The following is a 26,889-nucleotide window of genomic DNA, read 5'->3' on the forward strand; positions in this document are numbered from 1 at the left end:
TAAATTTAATCCAGCATGGCTGGAAATTGATCTTTATATCGATTGGCTTTTGACTGCTCTGTTTTATACTGACTGCTGACTCCTCACTCCTCCTAACTGGCTGGTAGATCAACAACTGCTAGGCTAAAAACAAGGCTTACCTAGTCTGTTGCAGGCCACATTTTGTCCTTTGTCGTGGCTCAAAAACTGACATCCATAGAAACGTTTGTTCTCAACAACTCTCGAACAGGAGCATCTGCAGATTAATTCCATACCCGATACGTTATGATCCACTAAAGTTAGACATGATATGAGACGAATAAATCCCTGTTTTCTGTATGTCGGCGCTATGCATCTGCCCGGCCGTCATATTGTAGAGGTCACTATGCAACTGCATGGTCGCCATATTGGAGAGGTCAAGATCCGCTAGTAAACAAATACAATGTGTGTCCTCGATCGGTTTTCGCGATCGCTGACTAGAAATCATTAATTCCGATCTCCTGATCACATATTTTTACTGAATATCGGCCGATAATGATCGTTGTCCGATCGATCTAGGCATTCCTACTTCGGGCAAAATATTATTTACTCAAATGTAGATTTTCAAGATCTCCTGTTTTTGAAGCATTTGAAAAGGAATTGGCCAGCTTTTTAAAAATCCTTGAGACATATGCACCTATTCTCAAAAATTGGGAGGTGCACGGCTACTCGCTTGATGCAAGAGGCTTGATGGCATCATTTTTGGTGCGTCTTACTAGTCAGTGGTCTGCAGTGTTTTAACTCCACCTTTTAGTATCAGCTCAGCTCTCATGGAACTTCGACCGAAGTAATACCAAAAAAATTACCAGGTACTATGCACAACTTTTGCCAATGGAAAACCAAAAAAGAACGGTTCCAGTTGAGTCGAGCCATGATTCAACCCCACACTGATGTGTGTTTGCAGCTGCTAAAAGGTATGCAAGGTCTCAGTGTTCTGGTAACTCAGCATTGACAAGGAAAATAATGTTCACAGCACGGCTTGCATAGTTTGCTTCCACTGGGTTTTTCAAGCATCTTGCTTTTGGCATATTTCAGTCAGTGCCCCAAAAGAATTGACGTTTAATACTCAGCCCTAACCTGCACTACCAGTATCACCAGAAGTTGGGTATTCTCCGACAAAGTGTAGAGAGAGCCAAGTCCTGTCCCACGTCCACACGAGCGTCTGATGGTATTTTTAAGTGTTTCTTTGTTTCTTTTTGTAATCGTTATGTCTTTGTTTGATTTTAAGGTACATGGTATATTTATTTATCATTTTACAATGCAGGGTTGTATAACGAGAATAAGTTGCAGTTCCCTTTATGCTACTCACAAAAACAGACAAACGTTATATACAAAAATGATATACATTAGATGGGTGAATAAATAAGTCATAGAAATAAAACTATTTTACATGGTGGAGTGCTGAAGATGAATTAAGGAGTCTCAGTCTGAGGGAAGAAGCTGCTCTGAAGTCTGGTGAAATTAGCAAGTTTAATTGTTGCCCCTTCAGCTGAACAGAATACCCTAACATTTTTTGCCTTTTAAAGAAAATTGATGAATAAAAACCCTTAATGAGGAAATAGGTCCTTGTAAGTGTAAAAATACATGTAATAACCTGATTATTTAGTATATAAGGGTATTTTGTTTTATTATTTACGAGAATGTATACCATTTCATTATTATAATTGCATTGAGGCATTGTAATTTCATTTGTGATGAATAATTTCATTGTTTATTATACAGTTAAAATATGCATTTGTATAGTGTTAAAAGTTTATAAATAGAATAAGAATTCATAGTTTATTCAATAGGAAAGAAACCCAGTAATGTTTGTTTTGTTATTATTTGATTTACTGGAGTGTACGTAATGACGCAACAATAGAGCGTTGCGAAAGAGAAAAGAGAGGAAAAAACACCACCGGAGAAGCGGGAAGGATGGAGCCGCACATTACAGGAGCTCACACAACCTAGGAAAAAGTGTTTAAAAAGCCGCGCTTCAGCACACTTGGAAAACTTCCTCTTGTTTCGGAGGACTGCGGAGGACTCGCCGACGACTCGTGCAGCCTGGAGCGAGTTTAAATAGTTTTCTAAAGAATGAGCTGGAAGAGCTAAGCTAAAGTTGCTAGCACCGTGACTTTGCTAATTCACCTCGGAACCAGTCGGGAGAGAGAGCGGCGTGATCACGGACGATCCGCACTCGCCTGCGTTGAGGACGACAGCCAGGAGAGCGGATTCCGTGTGCCCATCTCATCGATGTACTTCCTTCCGTTTTTGGCCGTAATGGTGAACTGCAGACTGGTAGGATTATTCAACACTATTACAAAGGGATTTGAGCTCCAACGCGCGCGCAACAAAACGCAAGCTTGCTGACTCAAAATCGAGTGCACTCGTGGTGGGAATGACTGGTAAATAATTTATGTCGGGGAATTTCTTATAGTGAATATATTTGATTTAAAACTGAACCTTTTCAATATAAAAGCATAAAACGTATCCATTGTGTGAGTCTCGCATTTGTACACTGTAAAATCAACACTGTAAAAGGAAAATAACCACAAGGTAATTACATTTAGAGCTACCTGTTTTTAACTAATTATAAATTATTATACCTGAGAATCCTCTCATTTAATTTGAAGCTAGAATCATACTTTTACCCTAGACAAAAGGTTTTATACATCGGGATGTCTCTTTTGCCAGTGTTAAATTTGGAAGTTAAAGGAGTCTATATACTGTAGTTATTCCTTGTTAATAACGAGCTGGTTGGCAAAAGGGTTACATACATTTGGTGGAGTAGCTAACCCCAACGTGGAGGGGGATTTTGGCTTTCGGCAGCCTGTCTAGCTGCCATGGCCAGATCGCTGAGTCATTGAGGGGACACAGGCAGGGTATTCATGTTGACAGATGACCCAGCTGAAGTGATGCTGAGTGATGCTCGAGCTTCCCTCTCTCCCACAGCTCAGCTCTGTACAGAGGCCCGACACTCTTGGATAATTTATAAGACCTATTTATACACCGATTGACAGAGCTTCTCTGCTGAGAGATGTTAATTCACAATAATGGTTCCTCTCATTCATCATTTCTACACAATCCATGTCATTGCACATAAATATATGAAATTGCTGCTAATAAGTTAGCATTTTCCAAGCCAAATGTAGAATTTGATTTCATGGCATAATGTGCCAAAAACATTGTTTTAAATGAGATTATCTATCTTGCCCTTAACATGTCCAGTCGATTGTGACAGCATTATTCTAAAAATACAGCAGATATAGACTGTGTGTACTTCCATTTGTTTGCCGTGGAAATGTATTGAACATTAGTAGCATGTCGATGGCGAGTGAACGGAACACAAGTCGATGCTTACTGTCACTCTGAACCAGAAGCCTTTTGTGACATTAGAGGCAGGGTCCAAGAATGGTGATATCTGCCAATTTTTATCACTGATATTCCTAGGGTTTTTGGTTACCCATGCCACTATCAACCAAAATATTCAATTGTACACAAAAAAATGTATAGAAACTTTTCTATGAGCTTCCATTTAACAAAATCTGGCAGATAAAGATGAAGTTTCTGTAAATACTTTCATGCTCCCCAAAATATCTTACCGGTCCATTTTAGTCATTACACAACCAGGGCGAGGTAACGAACTGCAGTACTTTTAGAGAAGATAGCATCAAATGTCTGGTCAGATTCGTAATATTTTTTACTCTTTGGTCAGATAGTTCCTGATTTAAATCATATTTTACAGCTGCTTGTGTTTAGACATGGCTTATTTTATTAAGTGAAATTAAATGTTTTGTAGAAAAACATGTTAATGTTTTTCAAAGTATCCAAAAGAGTATTGTTTTGGTATCTGTACAAAAATGAAAAACTACAAATGATACACAGCCCTATATGCGAGCTTTCCCTATAGTGCCAATTTTGGGCCAAATTACCAACTTTGTAGAAAGTATGGCCTTGTTTCCATTAAAGGTTCCCTATGGAGTTTTAGACCTCTAGTAGCACTATGAGGCTGTTTTTTGATGAGTAGGTCCCTGTTGTGTTTATCTGTGTTGAACATTACATAGAGCAGTCTTTATTCTGTTAGAAGGTCAGATTTGAACCTTGAAAACACAAAATTTCCCCTTAGTATGTACAGTGAAACTAATACACTAAACCAGTCCTAATCTCACTTGCAGTCAAAATGAATGAAGTATTGACTTAAAAAAGCCCAACCTTTCTTTGGAAACACAAAATAATGTTCTGGCTCCAAGGCTACCATGAGAAGCAATGCCAAAATCCAGGATTCAAAATGTCTGTTCAGCAGGCTATGGGTGACAACACCAATGTTTCTCCACACTCTATTTTCCTCATATAAACATGATTTCATTTTTTGTGCTTTTTAGGAGCCATTTGAGGATGGGTTTGCAAACGGTGATGAGCTGACCCCGGCTGAGGAGGCTGCTGCTAAAGAAGCAGCAGAGTCCAAAGGAGTGGTCAAATTTGGCTGGATTAAGGGGGTGCTGGTGAGTCACTTTCAAAATGCAATGATTAGATTTTTTTTAAACCCTGCTTTATTTTGTAGTCATTATATTTTCTCTTGTCTTTACTTGTTTTTCAAGAGAATTCTTGTTCTTAGTCAAGTCACCCACAAGCACTGTTAAAATCACAATGTAAAGTCAGGGAATATGTAAATGCATCAGACAACAGCATACTGTTAGGGGTGTAATGAATTGTACTGTGGTCCGAAACCACTAAAGCATATTGAAAGTAAAATATGATATATAAGTTTAGATGAGACCATCATTAAATATTTGATCAAGTATCAAGACTTTGTAATAGTCAAAAGGTCTACTTTATTACTCTGAGGTAACATTAGCTATTCTAAAATAAAATAAAAATTCCCAGAGTTTTTAACCCACTTAAGTGGCCAGTATAAGATAGCTAAACTGAGAGTTAGAAAATATAAGCAAATTTTCAAGCTTTACTATAATTAGGACCATATTCTAACTTGTGTTCATATGTCCAAGTGGTCACTTAAACTCAATCAAGTGTATCACAGGTGATAAGTGTGCCAATATATAATTTGAACTGTAATTGCAAGTAGATGACACTCTCTTATGGATTTTGGACCATGAGTGTGAATCATCGGTGGTGCAGATAGTGGTTGGTTGGTGGTGGTTAAACCAGTGAGGACGAAATCACTCACAATAACTGAGAGATGTGGTTCATGCTGAGCTCTATTTGACACATGTTTAGTTTTATTGAAAGTATAGTCAGCAGAGGATGAATTTTCCATGTTAAAGCATGTCTGGATATTATCATCCTGCTTTTATTTTGACATGAGATGTCCTTACTTCCTCCCTAATATAAACATTGCACTAATTCTTATGTTTCTTAGTTTCTAATGGCTTTTATCAAGTGGTGTAGGATATTTTCTTAATATAATCTTCTTAAAGTGTGATACTCAGGTGATCCCTGCAGGAGAGGGGGTCTTAGATCAGGGTCAGCTGAATACCTTTACTCCTTTAGCTACTTATGTATATGTGTGTGCATATGTATATGTATATATGCAGCTTTAATTTGGTTCTCAATACTTTTCTCAATATTCCCCTAAAAATGTATCTTAAAATCTTGCTATGTGTTACAGTGAAGCATTAAAAGTTCACCCAAATATTATTAATATCAAATAAATAAAAATCCCCAGCAGTATCCATCACTAGAAAATTAAAAACCTAATTTTCTGGTTGAATTGAACCTGTCCCCGTCATGCACCCACAGTAACAGTTCTTCCTCTCTGCAGGTCCGCTGCATGTTGAACATTTGGGGTGTGATGCTCTTCATCCGCATGTCATGGATCGTGGGTCAGGCTGGAATTGGTAAGCAGACATCACCTATGAAGAGCTGACAATTTTAAAAACAATTACCTGTTTAGAATCATCTCTCAGTATATTTATAGTATCCTGCCTTTAAAAGGAAATTGTGAGTTTGTGTTTTGGACATGGGAAGTTGTGTGTGCAATCTACTCGTGTTTAAAGAATTTTTGAAAAGGAACAAGGAGTCTTACACCATCTTCTTTTTCTTGTGAAGCAACAGTGTTCTCACGCCATGGAAGATTTTAGTTTTCTACATTGAAATGTCATGCTGAGGAACAGTGCTGTGTGGAGTAGCCAATCTTACATTGGATTTGTCGTGATTTTTGGCAACATTAATGCATTGTACATCTGTTGTCTTATCAGCTGTCATCACATCACACCATTAAAGCCCCAATCTGTGATCATTGTACAGTGCCCTGCTGCCCCTTACAGACACCTTGTGTTTCACAATTTAGACCACTTATTATAAATAATTTTTACTTGCATTATTACTTTTACAAAGCATACCATAAGTTTTTGAGATTGATTTCTATCTTCCAGGCAGCCATTGTTTTCAGTTGATTACAGAACAGTTACATTGGCAAAACCTTGGCAAAAATGAACAGTCATGATGTTCCCTGTAATGAATAATACTGTATATCAAGTCTGTACAGGATGATTTGCATACTAGAAACCAGTTGCTGAGGAAAAAGCACTTTAAAATGTAAAACACTTCAGGATCTGTAAAAATGTATCAGTAATGTGAAGTATACATGACTTGTAGTAAATTGCGTGAAACATGCCAAAATACTGTTATGGACTGAGTGTGGATGTTGATTCTTGACCTTTTACTGAAAAAAATATAAACATTTGACAGTGTGTTCTGTAGAGTATCCAGAGCTAAATTCCTACCACAACAAACTTATTCATAGAAAATCCAGGTTACAAAGTGCTTCACACAAGGCAGCAAATTAAAATCAACAAATTATGAAATCAAATCTAAAATCGAATCAAATGGGAAGCTGGAGATAACAAAAGACCTGAATAAAAGAGGTAAAACTGATTCCAGAAATGAAAATAAAATAAAAAATGAAATAAAGACACAAAACAAGAATAAAAAGTTAAATCAGGATAAGCTCTCCAAAAGAAAAGTATATTTTAAGAAGAGATTTAAATTATTTATATTATTATTTAAATTATACTGACTCATCCAGCCATTGTGTCGGGGTGGAAGCAGAAATCTCAGAGACAGATATCTCTAAACCTGGACACATAAAACCCAAACTCTCAGCATGGAGAGATATCACTGGAGAGAAGTGAGAAAATATTTGTTTTGTTATTTGGGTCAACTGACCCTTTAATGCCCCATTTTTCCTTTTGTTACTCATTTTGATACTCACCCTTTGACTATTGTTAGATAATCCAGGCTTCAGAGAAACAACGCAGTCAGCCGGTCAAGAGCCTGTTTGATACACAGTCAATGTTTGACCTTGATGTGACAGACTGTACATAACTAACAAATTCAAATATCACTGTTTTCTGGTGCTCACTGGGTGGTCATTTCAGACCCTGTGGTCAGCACTCTGTGTCATTTACTTTCTACGTCATACACAACACCTCACCCCACTGTCCATGACCCCAGCACTTGTTGATAACTCTCCACTTTCATGTGAAATATCACCACAAAGTGACACCTGTGGCAGACTTCGCTGCAATAGCTCGTCTTCTGTGCTGTTACTTTTCACAGAACTCTCAGAGTGATTCGAAGGCCTGCTAGAAAACTGTTAACACTGTTTCACATTCTTTTTATTCAAGAGATTTGTAAAGTGTTTGTTTCTGCAGCTCTCTCCTGTTTGATTGTTACCATGGCTACCATAGTGACAACCATCACCGGCCTCTCCACCTCTGCCATTGCCACCAACGGATTTGTACGAGGAGGTATACATCACTTTCTTTACTAGAATGATAGGCTATCTATAGTCACAAGAATATGTCACAAAAGCAGAAAACACCAGTCACCAGTGATTGACTTTAATCCTCATATGGAGCAGCAGAGTTCTCATGTAACATTTGGCCTCTTCCTGCTGTTACGTGTGAAATGAAATAATCCGCATGTGTGATTTTAACCAGCATGACCAGCTATCAGTCATTCATCACAGTGTAGAATTATATGTACACCTTTAGTTGGAGATGAAAGAAGGGTTAAACACACATCTCTCAAAGTTGTCTCAGTGAGAGAAGAAATTTATTAAGTTTCCAGACTGGAAGTGAATGGATCAGGCAAAATAGGCTTTTAATTAGTTCAATATTTCATATTAAGATGTAAAATAAATCAAATTCGCTATTAAACTATTTAAACTTTTTGACTGAAGGCACACCATGTGTTAAAAAGTTATGATCAACTAAGCATGACAGTTCATTGTTGACCCTGGAAACAAAACAAACCTAACTCAAGGTCCACTTATTAGCTTTATCTGGAGCTATCTCTGCTTTCAAATGTCAAAGCAAAGTCATTGAGGGTAATTAATGCAGACAATGACATTAGCTGCACACAGCAAAGCTAAACAATACTGTGTGCATCAAGGAAATTATTTTGTCATAAATGTTGGCTTCCACCAGTAAGGAATAAGTCTTTAATCATTGTAAATCAGTAAGACGGTGTAGTCCCTCATTCGTCCAGGAGTGTTCCATTGTAGAAAAGGTTTCAGTCGTAGTCATCTGGACACTGTTTTCAGAATCAAGACGTTATTTCTGAGTTCCTAGACCATTTCCACAATTGAGAATGACTTCCGGATGGGAGCCGAAACGTCTTGATTCTGAAAACAGTGTCCAGATGACTATGACTGAAACCTTTTCTACGATTGTAAATCAATGTTTAATTTTTAAACCTGTTGCACAAACATTTAAACCTTTATGGAATATAAACAACCAACTGACCAACTGAGTTTTACTTGTTGCAGGTTGCACCAACATTCTAGGACTCATAGTTAAACCCTAATCAAGGATAAAGTCTAAACTGTCATTTACACCCTGTCTCCACGGGACACATTCTAGCCGCGTGTCCTGGCAGTGTGATATGTGATCCTGTGGAGCATGGGCTGCTCTGGAGACCTCTCCCGACCTCTCCCTGGTTTTGTGTGGCTTTGGTGTTAACAGGTCACACTCTGAGAGGATAGTGCATAATTGACCACTGATAATTGTGCTAATGGAAGCCTCTGATGGCCCCATTTGGCCCAAACAATTGATAATTCTGAGTAGGGTATGTAAGTAGAATCAGGCTCTAACTCTGGTTATTACACTGATGACAACTCACTGGGCCTTGAGCTCACCTCTAGGGGGGACTGACTACTTGGACCATATTTATGCTTTGCAGGTACAGGCTGCTGACAAATATACCCCAGTGCAAAACATTGCAATATCATCCTACTGTATGTATAAACATAGGAGAATACGTAGGAGAATAGTAAATCCATACTATCAATTCAATTAAAATGTGTTCCAAGTTTTCACAACAGTTAACTTTTACTAATCTCATTACCTTTTATTTCCAGGTGGAGCATATTACTTGATTTCGAGGAGTCTGGGCCCAGAGTTCGGAGGCTCTATTGGTCTGATCTTTGCCTTCGCCAATGCAGTGGCTGTAGCCATGTATGTGGTGGGCTTTGCTGAAACTGTTGTGGAACTTCTTGCCGTAAGTCTCTCTGTGTCTTATGGTGCTTTTAGGCAATGAGTAATTACTGTTGCGTCTCTTGTCTTGTTAGTGCAATTCCACCACTTTGGCTCTCCTGGCTACATCTGAATATACCTGACCTTTCCCTAGCCCTACAGACAGCTTACTGCTATGGACCAAGAGAGAGAATGGTTAGCACGTTTAGCCAAGTTAACTAATACCAATATTGTTTATTGGCCCTCCATCCATCCATTAGCTATACTCGCTTATCCTTTAGAGGGTCGCGGGGGGCTGGAGCCGATTCCTGACACTCGGCAAGAGGCAGGGTACATCCTGGGCAGGCCGCCAGTCAGTCACAGGGCTGACACATAGAGGCAGACAACCATTCACACTCAGACCTACAGGCAATTTAGAGTTGCCAGTTAACCTAACCTGCATGTTTTTGGACTGTGGGAGGAAACCAGAGCACCCAGAAGACACCCACGCAGGCACGGGGAGAACATGCAAACTGCACACAGACAGGCCCCAGCCGGCCGGCAGGTTCAAACCCAGGCCCTTCTTGTTACACGATGACAGTGCTAACCACTGCTCCACTGTGCTGCCCATACTGGATAATTCAATTTGGAAGCTAATGTCAATCCAAACGTGTTTTTTAAATTGGTGAAGTGGTGTCATTTAGTTAGGTGCTCGAGCACTAGTTAAGTAGGTCCTACATCATTTTCCTATGTTTGGTTAATGCGTTTGCATTGTCACACGTGGAGCTTCATTAGTGAGCCGAAAAACTAAATCGTCAATTAAAGTTCACAATTTCTCAAGTTTGTCTTAAAACAATAGTAAGGTGCCCATATGAACATTGAAACAGGTTTTTCTTGTTGTAATCATTCCTCCTGTTCATACTGGCCACTAAACCTCAGAATACTGCGGCACATGTACTGACAAGAACTAGGAAAAGAGATCATATTTCTCCAATATTAGCTTCTCTGCACTGGCTCCCTGTAAAATCCAGAATAGAATTTAAAATCCTTCTCCTCACCTACAAAGCTCTTAATGGTCAGGCACCATCGTATCTTAATGATCTCATAATACCTTATTATTTGACTAGAACACTGTGCTCCCAGAATACAGGGTTACTTGTGGCTCCTAGAGTCTCCAAAAGTAGAATGGGAGCCAGAGCCTTCAGTTATCAAGCCTGTGGAATTGCATCCCAGCCTGGGTTCGGGAAGCAGACACCATCTCCACATTTAAGAGTAGGCTTAAGACTTTCCTCTTTGATAAAGCTTATAGTTAGGGTTGGCTTAGGTGAGCCCTGAACCATCCCTTAGTTATGCTGCAATAGGCCTAGACTGCTGGGAGACTTCCCATGTGTTCCTGCTCGACAACTGCTACTACAGTTGTTGTTATTGGCTATGTTACTAATACTGACATCATTTTTTCCTATAGCTGCCCCAACCTCCCTCTCTCTCTCAAAACCGACTGCAAAAAAGACGGCAGCTGTGGATGGCCGCCCACCATTGAGTCTGGTTCTGTCCAAGGTTTCTGCCTCTTAAAAGAAGTTTTTTCTTGCCATTGTCGCCAAATGCTTGCTCATGGTGAGATTTGTTGGGTCTCTGTAAATAATATTATAAAGAGTACGGTCTAGACCTGCTCTATAGGAAAAGTGCAATGAGATAACTTCTGTTATGAATTGGTGCTATATAAATAAAATTGAATTGAAAAATTAAACGATCCCTTCTTAAAGCACTTCCAACATAACAAATGGATACTATTGTTGGTGCAAAAGTCCAACAGTTCAATTTCCGTTTAATCTTCTGTTTAGGTGATGAGCCAGGTTTCTGGTTTTGGGCCCATCATCACGGCTGGAATTTTCTCTGCCACTCTGTCCTTAGCTCTGGCCTCTTTAAGACCTTTTCACACCGGGGACGAAACAAATCGAAATTGCGGAATATTCGTTGACGATTTTTCGAGTTCAAACCTTTCACACCAAGTCTGACACAAGTATCTGTGTTCCGTGCATTCCACCGAAAATTAAAGCTTCGCACCGCCACACAATCATCGATTAATCGTTGTCACGAATGACAGCGAATGAAATGGCGTAGCGGTGGAATAAACAAACAATTATGAATTGTAGTGTGTAAAAAAACGTTTTTAGTATAATAAACCAATACTCACTCAATTCTACACACTGGAGACGGGCTCGTTATTCCAAGTGTCCAATATCCTATGGGTGGCGCCAGTGTTATTGTAATGAGTGTAAATGCTGATTGCACTGGTTTTCATCATTCATGACTGGACTAATGTCAAATGTGTTTATCATATGTATGAGTTTATTATATGTGATTCAAGGCTTAATGGTCAGTTTATAATGGTCAGCTTATAATACCTCCGGGGCTCAGTGGATTTCGCAAGGAAATCCAGTGAGCTCATATGCTTCCGCTGCTTTTTTGACTTTCCTTCTGCCTGTCCACTCTTGTGGATTTATCCTCCTTCCTCTTCTTAATGTAGGTATCCCAGAGGTTTCTCCATCTTTTTTGTAATCTTTATTTTGTTTGTCAAACAGGGCACAAACAGGGTATGCTGTGAGACCAAATGGATAAATCAATCAATATCCATCTTGTGTGTGTGAACGGAATTATGACATTGTTGTCAGAAAAAATCTATTGATCGCGTGAGCAAAAGTAATTATTTTATTGGTTGGCTTGTTTTTATCTGCATCCAAAATTTGCAGAAATCAAAAGAGCTGCGGGTAAAAAAAAAAAACCTGCATGGCGAAATCTGCAAGTTTTGGACTTGGTGTGGATAGGCTCATAGAGATAAGATAGGCTGGAATTTTTAAGTTGACGTGCGATTTTTTCGCATTTGGTCTGAAAGGGCATTTAGTCAGTAGGGTTGGGTATCGTTTGAATTTTAGCAATTATGATTCTGATTCCTCTTATCGATTCCTAGTTTCGATTCCAAAAAAAAGGTCAAATGTTTAGATGCTTGTTATGTTACATTTTGTGTAGCGCTTTCTGTACCTTTGCATATGGGTAGCGTCCTGTGTTTGTAAACTTAATTCCCTAGTTTGATTTAGTTTAACTCTTATTCCTGTGGGGGGGTTTTTAACTTTATTTAAAGCCTATTTTAATATCAATGATCAATAACTATTTACTCCCTTATTTTTGTGACTTCACTGTAGTTATGTTTAACAGAAATCACAAAACAACCACAAATTAACTCAAAATGTATTAACTAAAGAGGAAAATGATATCAAGAAAAATAAAAGGTTCACACTAAAATAAATAACAGTAACCCAAGAAACTAGCAGTCTACTTACTCACAAAAATAAACATACTTTTATTCCCACAAATAAATCTTATGTCCCTTTTAACCTTCTTGTGTTACTATATTTTACCTTTGAATGCATCCTACTTGTACTGTTTAACCATAAATACCCTAAAGAAACCCTAGTCAGCCTCATTTTATCTTCAGATAAACTTTTGAATGTATGTTTGCAAAAAACGAGGATATCGATTTTTCCTCCACCACTTCCATTGGAAGTGCATTAGGAAGGGATCTCTTAAAGGCTAGTATGAAGAGGAGGAATAATTACAGCAAGCAAAATCTGTTTCAATGTTCATATGGGCATCTGACTGTTGTTTTAAAACAGAGTCCAAGAAATGTGAACCTAACCTTTAAGGTGGCATCAGCAAATAGCCATGCACATACGCAAAAGCACCAGCTGCTGTGTTTACAATGGAAATTGTGGAGGTGGCGGCGAGCTCTTCTCCTCAAGATGGCACCCACTATGGCTGCCTCTGTGTTTTGATGCCCAGAGCTCTTTCACCTGAGAATAGCTCATAAACATCATGGGAGTCATCAGTGGAATTACTGGACATTCTGGTCAAAGATGCTCTCACTTTTGCTCATGCAGTGAAATGCTGGAGGAGAGGGAATCGTGCCGATGCGCTTGTGCGTCTCCGCCAGTGCGGACTTTGCACACCATTACCGGGAATTTTTCTCTCCAATGTGCGCTCACTGTGCTACTGGTGAGGAAAAACAGACACTTTCATTCATCTTCTGTTTTATGCTTCACGGAGACGTGACTGTGTGGCTCTGCGCTGCAGCTGGCAGGCTTCCAACTCTTCAGAGCAGATCGCAACGCAGAACTTTCCGGCAAAACGAAAGGTGGAGGTATCTGTTTTTACATCAACTGGCTGGTGTAATGATTTGACAGTGATTCAACAGCACTGTTCTCCTGATCTGGAATATTTATTCATAAACTACAAACCCTTCTACTCCCACGTGAGTTTGTTTCATTTATTCCTGTCAATGTTTACATTCTACTTCAGGCTAAGGTGCAGGACGCACGGTGCATGCTTGCCGACCAGATACTGTGTGTAGAGTGGACAAACCCGTCTCCTTATTTATTGTCCTTGAAGACTTTAACAAGGGAAATCTCAGCCATGAACCCATGACAGACAGTTTCTTAAATGCCCGACCAGATAGGAGAATATTCTGGATCACTGTTACACAGCAATCAAAAGTGCCAATCACGCAGTCCTCCGCACTGGCACACTCTAACCACGTCATGGTCCACCTGATCCCTGTATACAGGCAGAAATTAAAGCTCTGTAAACCTGTTGTGAGGATATCAAAGCAGTGGACCAGTGAAGCTATGGAGGACCTTCAGGCATGCTGACTGGGATGTTTTCAGGACTGCTACCAACAGTCTGGATGAGTTTACAGAGGCTATGACATCATACATCAGCTTCTGTGAGGACTGCTGTGTACCATCACGCACCAGATTGAGTTATAACAATGACAAACCCTGGTTCACAGCTAAACTCAGACAGCTAAGGTTGGAAAAGGAGACAGGGACAGGTTTAGGGATGTCAAAGTACAGGTTTAGCAAGGTGGTGAGAGAAGCTAAACGACTGTACTCTGAGAAACTGTAACACTAGTTCTCAGTCAACGACTCTGCTTCTGTTGGGAGGGGGTCAGAAACATCACCAACTACAAACCTAAGCCCCCAATGGGAGAGTCCTGACACCATACCTCATGACTCCATCCACCAGCTTCAACCCATCAGCTCCACCTTCCCCACCTCAGCAGGGGTCTGGGCCTCTCCACAACTGCCCACCCCAGAGGCTCCCCCCTCCCCTACTGCAACAACGACTCTCTCCATCCTGGAGAAGGATGTCAACAGACTATTCAGTAGGCAGAACCCCCACAAACCAGCTGGGCCAGACTCTGTCTCTCCATCCACCCTGGAGCACTGTGCTGATCAGCTGTCTCCGGTGTTCTCGGACATCTTTAACACCACTGGAGACATGTGCCAATGTGCTTCAAAATGTCCACCATCATCCCCATCCCCAAAAAACCAATGACAACAGGACTTAAAGACTATAGACCTGTCGCCCTGACCTCTGTGGTAATGAAGTCTTTTGAGCGCCTTGTGTTGTCCCACCTCAAATCCATCACAGACCCACTCCTGGACCTCCTGCAGTTCGCCGACAGAGCCACCAAGTCTGTAGACGATGCAGTAAATATAGCCCTCCACTTCATCCTTCAGCACCTGGACTCCTCGGGAGCTACGCCAGGATCCTGTTTGTGGATTTTAGCTCCGCCTTCAACACTATCATCCCGTCTCTATTGCAGGACAAGCTCTCCCATCTGAGTGTGCCTGACTCCACCTGCAGGTGGATCACAGACTTCCTGTCTGACAGAAGGCAGCATGTGAGGCTGGGAAAACTGCTGTGTCCTTTCCCCTCTACTCTTCTCCCTGTACACCAACAGCTGCACCTCCAGTCACCAGTCCGTCAAGCTCCTGAAGTTTGTGGATGACACCACCCTCATTGGGCTCATCTCTGATGGGGATGAGTCTGCCTACAGGTGGGAGATTGACCACCTGGTGACCTGGTGCAGTCAGAACAATCTGGAACTCAACGCTCTTAAGAGTGGAGATGTTTGTGGATTTCAGAAAGAGCCCAGCCCCACCCACCCCCATCACCCTGTGTGACTCCCCTGTCGACACTGTGGAGTCCTTCCGCTTCCTGGGCACTATCATCACCCAGGTCCTCAAGTGGGAGGTGAACATCAGCTCCCTCACCAAGAAAGCCCTACAGAGGATGTACTTCCTGCGCAGTTGAAGAAATTCAACCTGCCAAAGACAATGATGGTGCATTTCTACACCTCCATCATCAAGTCCATCCTCACCTCCTGCATTAGCATCTGGTGCCACTGCATAGGACAAGGGCATCATTTACTCTGTAGAGAATGTTATTGGCTGCAATCTACCTTCCCTCCAGGACATGTACGCCTCCAGGACATGTATGCCTCCAGGACTCTGAGGCATGCAGGAAATATTGTGGCTGATCCCTCCCACCCCGGACACAAACTGCTTCAGACACCCCCCTCCGGCAGAAGGCTGCGTTCCATCAGGACCGAAACCTCACACCACAAAATGTTTATTTCCATTTATGATTCTTGACCTGCAGTACTTGCTTTATCTGTTGTGCATCAAAATACCAAAGCAAATTCCTTGGATGTGTAAACCTACTTGGCAATAAAGCTGATTCTTCTGATTCTGATTCTCTAACCACTCAATGTCTAAAGCATATTTAGAGTAAATCTTTCAGATTTTCATAGTACCCGTTTACTAGAGTACGCTGAAAAGAATTTTTTTTTTCCTTATGCAGGTTTGTTTGTGATGTCTTCCTTTGAACAACTCCTTGTATTGTCTCTCAGGGTGTAGATGCCATCATGATGGATGAAATCAACGATATCCGAATCATCGGCACCATCACAGTAATCCTTCTCCTGGGTATCTCTGTGGCAGGAATGGAATGGGAGGCCAAGGTATGAAAGGGTCCCATCTCTGATACACTGTCAGCTAACATTAAACTGCGTAGAACCTAGAAGTGCTTAATCTAAGTCCTAATAAAAATTCCCACCGCAGGACACACAGTATGATGCATACATTGGTTTAAGAGATTAATTGTGACTAATGAATTGCTCAATTTTTCTCTATGTAGGCACAGATCTTCTTGCTCATTGTTCTCATCACAGCCATCATCAACTACTTCATCGGAACCTTCATTCCTGTCAAGACAAAGGAATTTGTGGGCTTCTTTGGCTATGACGGTATGACCACCCACTGATTTCTCAAGTGAAACTTCTTTGAAGGCTGAATTAACATCTGTACCACCTCATAACCCTGACAGGTGTTAGCTTTAGCAGTGTTGGCACAGAAGGCTTCGTCAGCTGCCCTTTTGGTATTTAAAACTTTATTTTTCTGTCAGGTTCAATCATGTGGGAAAACATGGGTCCAGACTTCCGTGGTGGTGAGACGTTCTTCTCCGTCTTCTCGATCTTCTTCCCTGCAGCCACTGGTATTCTGGCCGGAGCCAACATTTCAGGAGACCTTGCTGTAAGTCACCTATAATTATTAACAAAAACAACCTTGAATAAGAGAGGATACATCTCAAGGGGTTTATCCAGATGTAATACATTTGACTTCTGTCAAACCAAGCAAACTCATTGTCTGTGTAGATTCTTCTGCGCAGGTGAATATGAGTGATGCTTTCATTGATTTACTCTGTTGGAAATAAGACGGTGTTGTCCCTCATTCGTCCAGGAGTGTTCTATCGTAGAAAAGGTTTCAGTCGTAGTCATCTGGACACTGTTTTCAGAATCATGACGTTTCGGCTCCCATCCGGAAGTCATTCTCAATTGTGAAAAATGGTCCAGGAACTCAGAAATTTAAGCTACTCTGTGTTACTTAAGCCCTGCCCTCAGGAAGGAGTCTTCCTGAGTATCTGCTGATTACCCTGCCTAGTTTCACCTGAAACTGACCTAACAGTTTCCATGATGGCCCAGTAATCAGTAATCGGGCCTATTGTTTTCTGGCTGCACCTGCCTCATTACTGTTAAGTACCTGATTAGCATATGATTGGCGTGACCAAGGTGCTAATACACTGTGGTAAACGTTGGGCAGATTGAATCTCAGACCACCATTTCTGTTCAAAGAGGGGTTTTCTTTTTTCACAAAAATGACTTCTTTGACATCTCTTTCAAACCAACTCTTCTCTCTACTTAGAATCTTCACCTCACTGTCTTCAAATGTGTGGTTTGTAGCTTTTAGATGCAAATGCACAGCGCTCTGCAATCCTGAGTTAGCGTGTCGTCTGTGCTGATAAAGTCTTTTGTGAAGTGGCTGTTTAGTCTCACCTATGAACCGTTCTTTGCAGTTTTCCTCACTGCATTAAATTGAGTAAACTACATTGGGCATGTTGTCCTTAGGATGAGCGAGTTTCTGTCTTAAAGTGTTGCCTGGTTTAAAGAAAACAGGAACATCGTGCTGTCTAAGATCCTTTGTAGTTTTTCAGACAGTCCAGATACATAAGGGATGGAGACACCGTTCCTTCTTGGTTCTGTTTCCCTTTTGTCCTGTTTTTTGGCTCTTTTAACTTTCTTAATCTTGGCTCCGTTGGTGGGGAACACAGAACATCATGTGGAAAACACACAGAAACTTGTGGACAAAGTGAAACATCTCCAGTTGGACCCAGATGAAGTAATGGTTTCGTATGATGTTGTGTCCTTGTTCACCTGCATTCCGATCTCAGAAGCAGTGACAGCGGTGAGGAGAAGACTGCAGGAGGACTCCACCTTGCAGGAAAGGACCAAGCTTACACCTGAACACATCTGCAAACTATTAGACATCTGTCTTAACACAACCTACTTCCAATCCCGGGGACACTTCTACAGACAAATTCACGGCTGTGTCGTGGGCTCTCCGGTCTCTCCCATCGTGGCCAACCTGTACATGGAACAGTTTGAGAAGAAGGCATTGGCCTCGTTCCCGGGCACACCACTAAGTCATTGGTACTGCTACGTGGATGACACCTTTGTGAAGATCAAGAAACAAGACTTGGAAGCGTTCTCAGAGCATATCAATACTGTGGACCCCAACATCAAGTTCACACGAGAGGATGCCAAAGAGAACCGCCTGGCCTTTCTGGATTGTTCTACACTCAGAGGAGAGGACGGAAAGCTCCAGATAGAAGTGTACAGGAAACCAACACATACGGATCAATACTTGCTCTTTGACTCACACCATCCATCACAGCACAAGCTGGGTGTAATCCAGACATTACAACATAGAGCCCAAGAAGTGCCCACTGGCTCAGAGGGTAAGAAGAAGGAGGAAAGGCATGTCCAGAATGCACTCTCAGCCTGTGGTTATCCTACTTGGGCTCTCAACAAAGTTAAAAGAGCCAAAAAACAGGACAAAAGGGAAACAGAACCAAGAAGGAACGGTGTCTCCATCCCTTATGTATGTGGACTGTCTGAAAAACTACAAAGGATCTTTAGACAGCACGATGTTCCTGTTTTCTTTAAACCAGGCAACACTTTAAGACAGAAACTCGCTCATCCTAAGGACAACATGCCCAATGTAGTTTACTCAATTTAATGCAGTGAGGAAAACTGCAAAGAACGGTTCATAGGTGAGACTTAACAGCCACTTCACAAAAGACTTTATCAGCACAGACGACACGCTAACTCAGGATTGCAGAGCGCTGTGCATTTGCATCTAAAAGCTACAAACCACACATTTGAAGACAGTGAGGTGAAGATTCTAAGTAGAGAGAAGAGTTGGTTTGAAAGAGGTGTCAAAGAAGCCATTTTTGTGAAAAAAGAAAACCCCTCTTTGAACAGAAATGGTGGTCTGAGATTCAATCTGCCCAACGTTTACCACAGTGTATTAGCACCTTGGTCACGCCAATCATATGCTAATCAGGTACTTAACAGTGATGAGGCAGGTGCAGCCAGAAAACAATAGGCCCGTTTACTGATTACTGGGCCATCATGGAAACTATTAGGTCAACTACTTCTGGATGGGAGCCGAAACGTCTTGATTCTGAAAACAGTGTCCAGATGACTACGACTGAAACTGTTGGTTCTGTTGGAAATAGTGAAACAAGTAACAGTGAAAGCGTTATTAGCTCAATCACGATGACCTTCAGTGTGGCAATCAGAGGACTGATGTAATGTAAAAGCCCTTTATTGATACGGTTTGTGCAGTTCTAGATGGTTTGTGCAGTTCTAGATGGCTTGTTATCTTAAGTCTGTGTTGTGGTTGTTTGTTGCAGGATCCACAGCTGGCCATTCCCAGAGGAACCCTTCTGGCCATATTGATCACAGGATTAGTCTACCTGGGTGTTGCTGTTTCCACAGGTGCATTAGTACCTACCAAACGTGATATTCTCTGTAGCTTTAAGAATCTGCACTTTTTCAAGTTTATCACATTACTTTACAGAGTTTTAATATGTGTGTAATACTTTTTCACACCAGGCTCCTGTATTGTGAGAGACGCCAGTGGAAATTTGAATGACACAATCAGTTCTCAGTTCATGATGAACTGCACTGATGCTGCCTGCAAATTTGGCTATGACTTCTCTACCTGTAAGAATGAAAAAGTTGGCTGCCGCTATGGACTCCATAATGACTTCCAAGTATGAAGTAGCTCTATCAGAAAATTACGTTTGAAGTATATTACAAACATTTCAGAGAGAGAGGTTAACACAACAGTGTTGGTTTTAAGTCAAACAGTTCAATTTCCATTTAATCTTCCATTCAGGTGATGAGCCTGGTTTCTGGTTTTGGGCCCATCATCACTGCTGGAATTTTCTCTGCCACTCTATCCTCAGCTCTGGCCTCTTTAGTCAGTGCACCTAAAGTTTTTCAGGTAACACCCAACCTAAACTGCATCAAGGTATCTAATAAATTACACTTATAAGGGAGAAATTTACTTATAGATTTGTATTGTAGTTAATTTTGTAGTTTTTGATTATGAACAACTAAAACATTAAATGCTGTTTTCCATTTCGACAGGCTTTATGTAAGGACAACATCTACCCCGGCCTGGGCATGTTTGCCAAAGGCTATGGCAAGAACAACGAGCCCCTCCGAGGCTACATACTGACCTTCGGTATTGCTCTGGCCTTCATCCTCATCGGTATGGCAGCACACACTGCTCATTTGTACTCTGACAACTAGGCATTGTTATTGTATGAGAAATAAATACTACTTAAACACGACTAAAAGCCTAGAGGCTCCAGTATTCATTACGGTAACTCTTTATTTTACAGGTCTGTAATTTCAGAAAAAAATTACAAGAAGTTTCCTGGAAATAACAATGGGATTTGATACAAATTATAGGGTAAATAAAGACAATTAATTTCGACTATTTTTAACGTAAATTAACTATAAAGTTTCCAATAATAAATGAATAATGAATGAATATTTACTTTGGTTTCAGTGGATCAATTCTTTCAAGGATATTCCTATTTTGCCTATAATTAGTACCAAATGACATAGTTCAAAATATTTGAAAATTATTAAGAAATTACGGACCACTACAATAAAGCGTTATCAATTTTGCTGTTCAGAGACCTTACCATTTAGCTGGCTGAAAATATTAAGTTTCACAGTAATATGGCACTATAGAACATGATCTGATGGTGGGGTTACAGGAAATGTGATCCCCCTCATATTTCTTCTAATGCCTGGGTCATCAAGGGATGTTAGGAGTTATCCTGAGGGGACCATGGAAATCCAGTGCAAATTGATCATTAGTTCTGACTAAAGTTCTGGTCAAGGAGAAATTTTGACCTGGCAGTGGCGCTAGAGTGTCCTCAGAACTCTACCCAATTTGACACCAATCTTTCCAGCTGTTTTTGGGATATTTTCGTATTTGATGTTCCGACAAATGGACTGACTGACATTGCTATACTGAGTTCTTGATGCCAGCAGGGAAAATTATGTTTTCCAGTAAGACTCAATTGAATCAAATTCAAAGTCATTTTTTTTTTTTTCATGAAATTGCAGGTGGGAATTTTGGCCCAGTCTGAGTTGACTGTTTGATGTTTTCTTCTTCCAGCTGAGTTGAACATAATTGCCCCCATCATCTCCAACTTTTTCTTGGCATCATATGCCTTGATCAACTTTTCTGTGTTCCATGCCTCACTGGCTAACTCACCAGGTAAGCTCAATACCCAAAAATGGGAGAAAATAAGAAGTAAAACATGCTAGATCCAGAAGTTAAGACAACAGAGGACCTTATTAAAAGAGACATCCCTTGTCTAATTGTAAAAACGAGCAACTCATCAGCCATGATAGTAGAGTCACAAGTCATATGATTGTGATGGGAAATGATGGGGTTTCAAAAGGAATTACTTGAAACACGTGTGCTGAGCTGTAGAGTGCCTCAAAGAGCGTAGAGACAGTGTTTTACAGCTCACAAGATGGGTCCTATCAGACTGCCCATGAAAAAGTTAACACTAAATCTGAGGTAGAATTAATGTGTATTTTTTGTGTACTGCAGTAGCAGTCAGATGCTCAATTACACGACTTGCCATTTTTTTTAACAGGGACATTGATCAACATGGCTTCAAATGTGCCAGTGTAAGCCAAGTGGCTAATTTTCAACTGTTGTCTTGTTAATGAATTATCTCTTGGCTGACACAAACAGGGTATTGTCAATTTACATTGAGGTGAGGGACTGCTCACGTAGAACTACATAGAAATATGTCAATATACAGTATCATTGGCTTTTTCAGAGGTGATGTTGTACAATGTACAAAAAATGCTACACAATAAATTCAATTCAATGTTATTTATATAGCGCCAATTCATAACAGAAGTTATCTCATTGCACTTGTCCTATAGAGCAGATCTAGACCATACTCTATATATTATTTACAGAGACCCAACAATTCCCACTTGGCGACAGTGGCAAGGAAGAACTTCCTTTTATTTGCTCGTTATCTGTTCTTAAAGGGTCAGTTCACCAAAATAATGGGAAAGCATTCGTAGTTACCTTCAGTGGTATCCATCAATGCATATAGTTTTGGTTTTATTTGTCCAGGTTTTGGGATATCTTTCTCTGCCTACAATCCAATACAATGGGATTTAGTATGTGATGCATACAGAATTGAAAAAATGAAATATAAATACTTCACTGAGACAGAGATGCACTTCCTACAATGTAAAACATTCAGTGAATTAAGGAACATTTACTTTAACAAGTTCAACTCTAATTTCAGATTTTAAAGACCTTAATGACCTCTCAAAATTTAAAATACTCCTAGGAGAAGGAGACAGGGCATATCTTGCTCCCCAATATGTATCAACATGCCACAACCTGAGGGACAATGAATGACCAACATCTGTCCAAATATTTGGCAACATTGTTCTTGAAACTTTTATGCCACTAAAGCCCTTTGAATTGAAAAATTTAATTGAATTGATATCTCAAAACCTGAACAAATGAAACCCAAACTGTCTGCATGGATGCATACCACTATAGGTAAGGGTGAACTGACCCTTTTAGACTGTATGCTACAGCTGAATGAAATGCATATAGTTGATTTTTTTTATACTGAGTTCTGTGCTTTTTCCCCCTCCTCAATACCAAAGCTCTAGCAGAACTCCAGGTACAGATTCTCTATCTGCTTCTAATTCCTCCAAGCAGGTCATATAATTACATGGACTTAAATGGTACATGATTCCGTTAGAGGCGAGCAGTAATACAGATATTGACTAATGGATTTTACTGCCTCTGTAACCACAAACTATAAACCCCATTTGGTTTTCTGGCCTCTTCAAGGCCAATCTCTCCCCAGTCTTGGGGACACATAAAACTCCTGCATGGGGCTGAAAGGATCAGCGCCATCAATGTACCCTTTATGTCCTGTGGTTTGTTTTAGACTCTCTCATTGTGTAACTACACACAGTCTGACTGTATCCCATCACTAAAATCTCACTAGTCTAGTTTCTATGGTACCCAGTAAATAAATATGGTCCCTAATAGCTGGTAGAACCTTCTGGTCTCCAGTCTAACAGGCTGCTAACTCCCATTCTTTAACCCAAGCACATATCCAACTTTAACTTTATCCATGCTCTTTAACAGCAACATTTACTATTTTAAGACCATATGAATTGCAGGTCTGACTTAATTTGATCCAAGATAAGGAGTCTTTGACAAATCAGACTTCTACTCAACCTTAACATGAAGTGCATTTCCTCAGTTTCCCATAAATAGAAATTTTGCAAACATTATACCTATACAGTATGTGACTAGCACTCTTGAGTTTGTTTTTAAATGTCCTTTGCCTTTTGTTGCAATGTTGTGACTTGTTTGCATTGGTGCTGTAGGTTGGCGTCCCAGCTTCAAATACTACAACATGTGGGTTTCTCTTGCTGGAGCTATACTGTGCTGTGTAGTGATGTTTGTCATCAACTGGTGGGCTGCTCTCCTGACCAACGTCATTGTTCTGGGTCTTTTTATCTATGTCAGCTACAAGAAGCCAGGTGAGTTACTAAGTATTAAATTGGCACAATTTGGCATATAAGTTCATGACAACATTTCTTGTTTTGTAGCAACCGTTTACAGAATTGAATTATCGTGGATTATGTGTATATATCAGACTGCTGCATGATACTGTGCTGTCAAGTTGTTCCAACACCCATCCTTGCACCTCTTCAAACACAAAGCTGACCTTGCAGCTCTGAACACACACCTGTGTGCACACTCCGTTTGACATGCATCTACATACACATACGGGGCCTTCTCAATGTCTGTAACACCACATGGGTCAGACGGCCTTTGGACCAGCAGGACAACCTGTAAACACACTTCCTAACTGCACTGTGTGTTTCTGTCTGCGTGTGTCCTCCCTCCAGATGTGAACTGGGGCTCATCAACCCAGGCTCTGACCTACCACCAGGCCCTGACCCACACTCTGCACCTCAGCGGAGTGGAAGACCACATCAAGAACTTCAGGTACCAAACACAAAGAAAGCACCCCTACTAACTAACAAAACACGCCTGTGGTTACAATTATTAAAGCTGAACCAGGCAGTATTTTTCTGAAAAAATCCAGCAGTTTTATCAGACTGAAAGTGTAGATGGTCATTGAATTATAGTCATGCATTTCAATATTTTATCATATATATTACCATGTTAATCAGATCATTTGTTAGCATGCTGAAACATTACACATACAATGTTTTGATGCAAATAAGCGCTGTCATCAGACCATATTGGCATAGCATAGCCTACTTACTATATTTGGTGATATATGACAATAATGGACATTTATGGAAAAATAGCTATTATGTGACAGGTCACTGCTACCTCTATAAACTTGACCTAAACTTCAAATGTACATATATACATGTGTACTAATACAGGGGGTGGGGCCATGCGTTATCCTGAAATTGTATGGAGCTGTTTTATATGTTTTTTGGCACCCCTGTTGACAGTTTAGATATGTCTTGGTAGGCCTGCTGGGTATCATTTGAAAACTTTCTATATTGGTCCCAATACAATACCCGAGTTTCAGTACCAATACCACGTTGTAACCCTTTAAATGTAACATAATATGTCAACTGCTAAATGCATCAGTATTAAATAAAGAACTTGACCTTAATAAAATAGTCTAACGTTAAAAAAGTTTCCTGATTTAGATCAGAAACTATGTGATCAAAGAGTAACGAGCCTAAGACCATGCATTAGATGACAACTTTCTGTACTTGACATTTTCCAACACTTGATGCTACGGACACATTTCAGTCAGTACTCAATAATTATTTAGTTTTGATACTCAGCCCTACAAATATCTGTGGTAAGGTTTGTCAAAATTGGTTGAAAGATTATCAAGTTATGGCCCTAAGTTAAATGAAGCCTACTGTCAAGCGAATTGGGCTGACTGTCCAACACAGTTTATAGTTTTCAAGTGCAGTGAGACACACAAATGCTGTGTACAGAGTTTGCTGCAAGTTGCCAGGAAATAAAAAAGCCACAGCGAAGGAGCAGTTTAGTATTTTGTGCTGTGGGGTGAAATTTTGAACTTAATTTGTTTCTAGGGCTGGGCAGTATGGTTAAAATCATTATGACAATATTAATAGGATATTTTTCCAATATGGATATATGGTATATCATGATATGACAAATGTACACAAAATCACATAAATATAATCAAACTGATTGTCAAAGGACGTATTAGTGATAATGTGCCTTTGGACTGTTCCCATGGTAGCAAACCAAGCAGGAGATTAAAAAATATCTGATTGTGTCTTCAGAATGACTCCTGTGTTCCTCTGAGCTCCCTCTTGTCTCCTCTTACCGCCTCCATTAAATCCCATGGTGCTTAACATATTTGCTTTGATGTGAGCTACTCTACTCCTGTTTGTTTTGGTTTCTTTGTCCTGTGGTAAGAAGACTAGAGGCCACTGTGAAGGTCAGAAGAAAAGGTGGCTGCAGATTTAAAAGCTAGTAATGCCGTAAAAATGTCACGGCAAAAGCTGAAAACTATTAAATTGTTTATACATACAGTAAAAACTGACACTAATACTGATGTGTTGATGTTTTCTCTTGGATGTGTCTGACTGTAGACCCCAGTGTTTGGTGATGACTGGGTACCCCAACTCTCGTCCAGCTCTTCTGGACCTGGTTCACAGCTTCACTAAGAACGTAGGCCTAATGATCTGCGGTCACATTCGCACGGTGAGCAGATACTCTGTTATTGTTGTTCTTTTGCCTTTTGTGGTTATTAAGAAGATGATGCTCCCAACTCAGACAAATATGATATTATTGCAAGCATCTAAATAAATACTGCAGATGTTTTTGAAAAGAAGCTTTCAGACAAATTACATGATGTCAACATGTTGACTCCATGTCACACAGTCATCAGTAATTAACCTTATCAGTAGGTATGTCAGCATGAATTGGAAACTAATGAAACTATAATCAAAATTACTCTCTGTATTTGAAAATTACTCTCTTTGCACTCCTGATACACCAGCTGTTATATAGCTATTTTAAAAAGTCAGATTATGCCCCTACTACATCAACATCCATCATAAGAGCTTCAGCAACAAAGGCTGATGTCACTGACTAGCAACTGAATTAAAAGAGAGGCTTGACACACTATGCGGGCCCCTGGATTAGGTTACACAACTATGTGAAAATCCATTACTTAGTGAGTCTGTAAAGTCCTCACTAAACTCTTAGTAACTATTAGTTGGTCTCAAACTAGTGATTCAATAAATTGAGTTGCACCATGCTTAGTAATATGTTAATCATTTGCTATGACCCATTTGTAGCACTGTCCAATTAGAGGACAAGACAATCAATGATAATATTGTCTTTATATATATATATATATATATATATATATATATATATATATATATATATATATATATATATATATATATATATATATATATATATATATATATATATATATATATATATATATATATATATATATATATATATATATATATATATATATATATATATATATATATATATATATATATATATATATATATATATATATA

General features: G+C 40.0%; 1 protein-coding gene across 4 annotated transcripts in view; it reads left to right on the forward strand.

Annotated features, from left to right (window-relative positions):
* Positions 1-26,889, forward strand: part of slc12a2 (solute carrier family 12 member 2) — a 95,643-nt gene that overhangs the window by 30,627 nt on the left and 38,127 nt on the right. For 2 of the 4 annotated variants that reach the window (XM_044173383.1, XM_044173384.1), the window contains exons 2-16: positions 4,380-4,499; positions 5,777-5,852; positions 7,671-7,766; positions 9,380-9,519; positions 16,225-16,335; positions 16,512-16,620; positions 16,779-16,906; positions 19,629-19,713; positions 19,831-19,991; positions 20,117-20,224; positions 20,371-20,494; positions 21,419-21,520; positions 23,695-23,850; positions 24,223-24,322; positions 25,936-26,047. In XM_044173383.1, the coding sequence (XP_044029318.1) occupies positions 4,380-4,499; positions 5,777-5,852; positions 7,671-7,766; positions 9,380-9,519; positions 16,225-16,335; positions 16,512-16,620; positions 16,779-16,906; positions 19,629-19,713; positions 19,831-19,991; positions 20,117-20,224; positions 20,371-20,494; positions 21,419-21,520; positions 23,695-23,850; positions 24,223-24,322; positions 25,936-26,047 (1,728 nt within the window). Of the gene's footprint in view, positions 1-1,679; positions 2,403-4,379; positions 4,500-5,776; positions 5,853-7,670; positions 7,767-9,379; positions 9,520-16,224; positions 16,336-16,511; positions 16,621-16,778; positions 16,907-19,628; positions 19,714-19,830; positions 19,992-20,116; positions 20,225-20,370; positions 20,495-21,418; positions 21,521-23,694; positions 23,851-24,222; positions 24,323-25,935; positions 26,048-26,889 lie in introns of those variants that run through there. The other 2 variants (XM_044173385.1, XM_044173386.1) reach the window with 2 other exon arrangements.

This window comes from Siniperca chuatsi, linkage group LG18 (genome assembly GCF_020085105.1).
Source record: "Siniperca chuatsi isolate FFG_IHB_CAS linkage group LG18, ASM2008510v1, whole genome shotgun sequence".
Taxonomy (NCBI): domain Eukaryota; kingdom Metazoa; phylum Chordata; class Actinopteri; order Centrarchiformes; family Sinipercidae; genus Siniperca; species Siniperca chuatsi.